Source organism: Mchenga conophoros, linkage group LG4 (assembly GCF_057382185.1).
Source record: "Mchenga conophoros isolate Kocher_MC1m ecotype Shallow Benthic linkage group LG4, M_conophoros_male_GT1.1, whole genome shotgun sequence".
Taxonomy (NCBI): domain Eukaryota; kingdom Metazoa; phylum Chordata; class Actinopteri; order Cichliformes; family Cichlidae; genus Mchenga; species Mchenga conophoros.
In genome coordinates, this window is record NC_140529.1 from 27,804,454 (window position 1) to 27,806,046 (window position 1,593).

A 1,593-nucleotide genomic window follows, 5' to 3' on the forward strand; every position below is an offset into this window, starting at 1 on the left:
AGAAACTTATGGCTTATGAATGTTTTTATTCCATCAGTCCACCTTTGATAAAATTCATTTTCCAAGTTATCATTCTTCTATATTGAAATTAGCTTAAAGATGAGCTAAATGTCAGAAATCGGCTTTTAAAAGCTCCCAGAAATGATCAAATTCCCACTGACATTACTTACAATAATCTTGAACAGAATATGACCTTTTCCATTTTAATTTGGCAATCACTGCCCTTTTTATCCTTCTGTGAAAGGGTGGTGCTTTTAGAATGACTCTCTTAAGTGAGTTACATGTTCCTAGGGGGAGTCACGTTTCCCAGAGGAGAGTCCGCACAGACACAATAACATGATAACAGCCTGAGGAGAGGCTCTGACGGTGTTTGCGACATGTTTTTACTGTCTCTGGAGCTACTTTATCTCTACTTGTAAGATGAATCTCAGCAGATCAGAAGCAGGGATAATAATTAACAGACAGGCTGTGGCTTCACAGATGTAAAAGAAACCAAAACACTTTAATAACTTCGTGGCTTCAGTGGTATCAGCTGCTGTTTTTTGTGCTTCTTACTGGTCAGAAGTAGCTCAATAATCCTTCTCGCTCCTCTCCCATCAGACTGCTGATTTTTGTGGTAGCACAAACATGGACACAAATGATTCATCACTCAGCTCAACATCCATCCTGACCCAGCTGCTTCTCAATACCACAGCATTCATAAACAGCACGGCAACATCCTTCAGTGCTATTGATGGGTGCGACAACCTGATAGAGGCCGTTCTCTTTGACCTGGCCGTTCAGTGCATCAATGTAATTTTGGGTATCCCGGCCAACTTACTCGTCATTGCTATTCTCATCCACAATCGCAAAGAGCCCTCCACTTCAGACATATTCTTGGGCTGCTTGGCCTTCATGGATGCCTACTTTGGTGCAATGACCCCCCTGAGCTTTCTTAATCTCTACCTCTGGCAGCTCAAAGAGGTGTTGTCTGCCATTAAGTTCTCCTATGGCGTGAAAGACACCAGCGGTCCGTTGTTCCTCTCCTGCATCTGCTTGGATCGCTTTGTAGCTGTACTCTTTCCAATCGCTTTTGGGCAACTTAAACACTTCAAGTACAGGTTAGGCCTCTCAGTGCTGGTGCTCTGCCTCACCTTTGCCTACTCAGCAGCCAAGATGGTGGGAGGACTCCCCAACTTTGAAAAGCTGTTCACCGGTGAGGTACTGGCAACATTTACTTGGATGGTGGTGTGTAACGCAAGCATCCTGTGGGCACTGAAGAAGTCCACCGGTGCAGGGAAAGATGCAATGCACCCCATGAAAAAGAAGGCCTTCAAGATGGTGCTCTCTATCCTGTGTATCATCGTGTTCAACTACCTGCCACTTGTTGCTCTGTTTCCATTTGAGGACTACTACTCCCCTCATGTGTTTCGCTGCTACGTGCAGCCCGCGGGTTTTGCCTTTCTGAACATCAGCAGCACAATCCAGCCCCTTGTCTACTTGTCTCGTCTAGAGAAGGTGCCTTTCCTCTCTGACGCCTGCATTAAAAAGATTACTTCCTGTTTCGACCCAGAGAAGAACCAGAATCCACAGGAGCAAAACCCACCTGCTTAG

General features: G+C 45.3%; 1 protein-coding gene across 1 annotated transcript in view; it reads left to right on the forward strand.

The window, feature by feature from the left end:
- Positions 1–1,593, forward strand: part of LOC146576293 (G protein-coupled receptor 183-like) — a 1,921-nt gene extending 328 nt beyond the window's left edge. Inside the window, exon 2 of the mRNA XM_085272658.1 lies at positions 601–1,593. Within this exon, the coding sequence (XP_085128784.1) occupies positions 628–1,593 (966 nt within the window). The 5' untranslated portion in view covers positions 601–627. The remainder of the gene's footprint in view (positions 1–600) is intronic.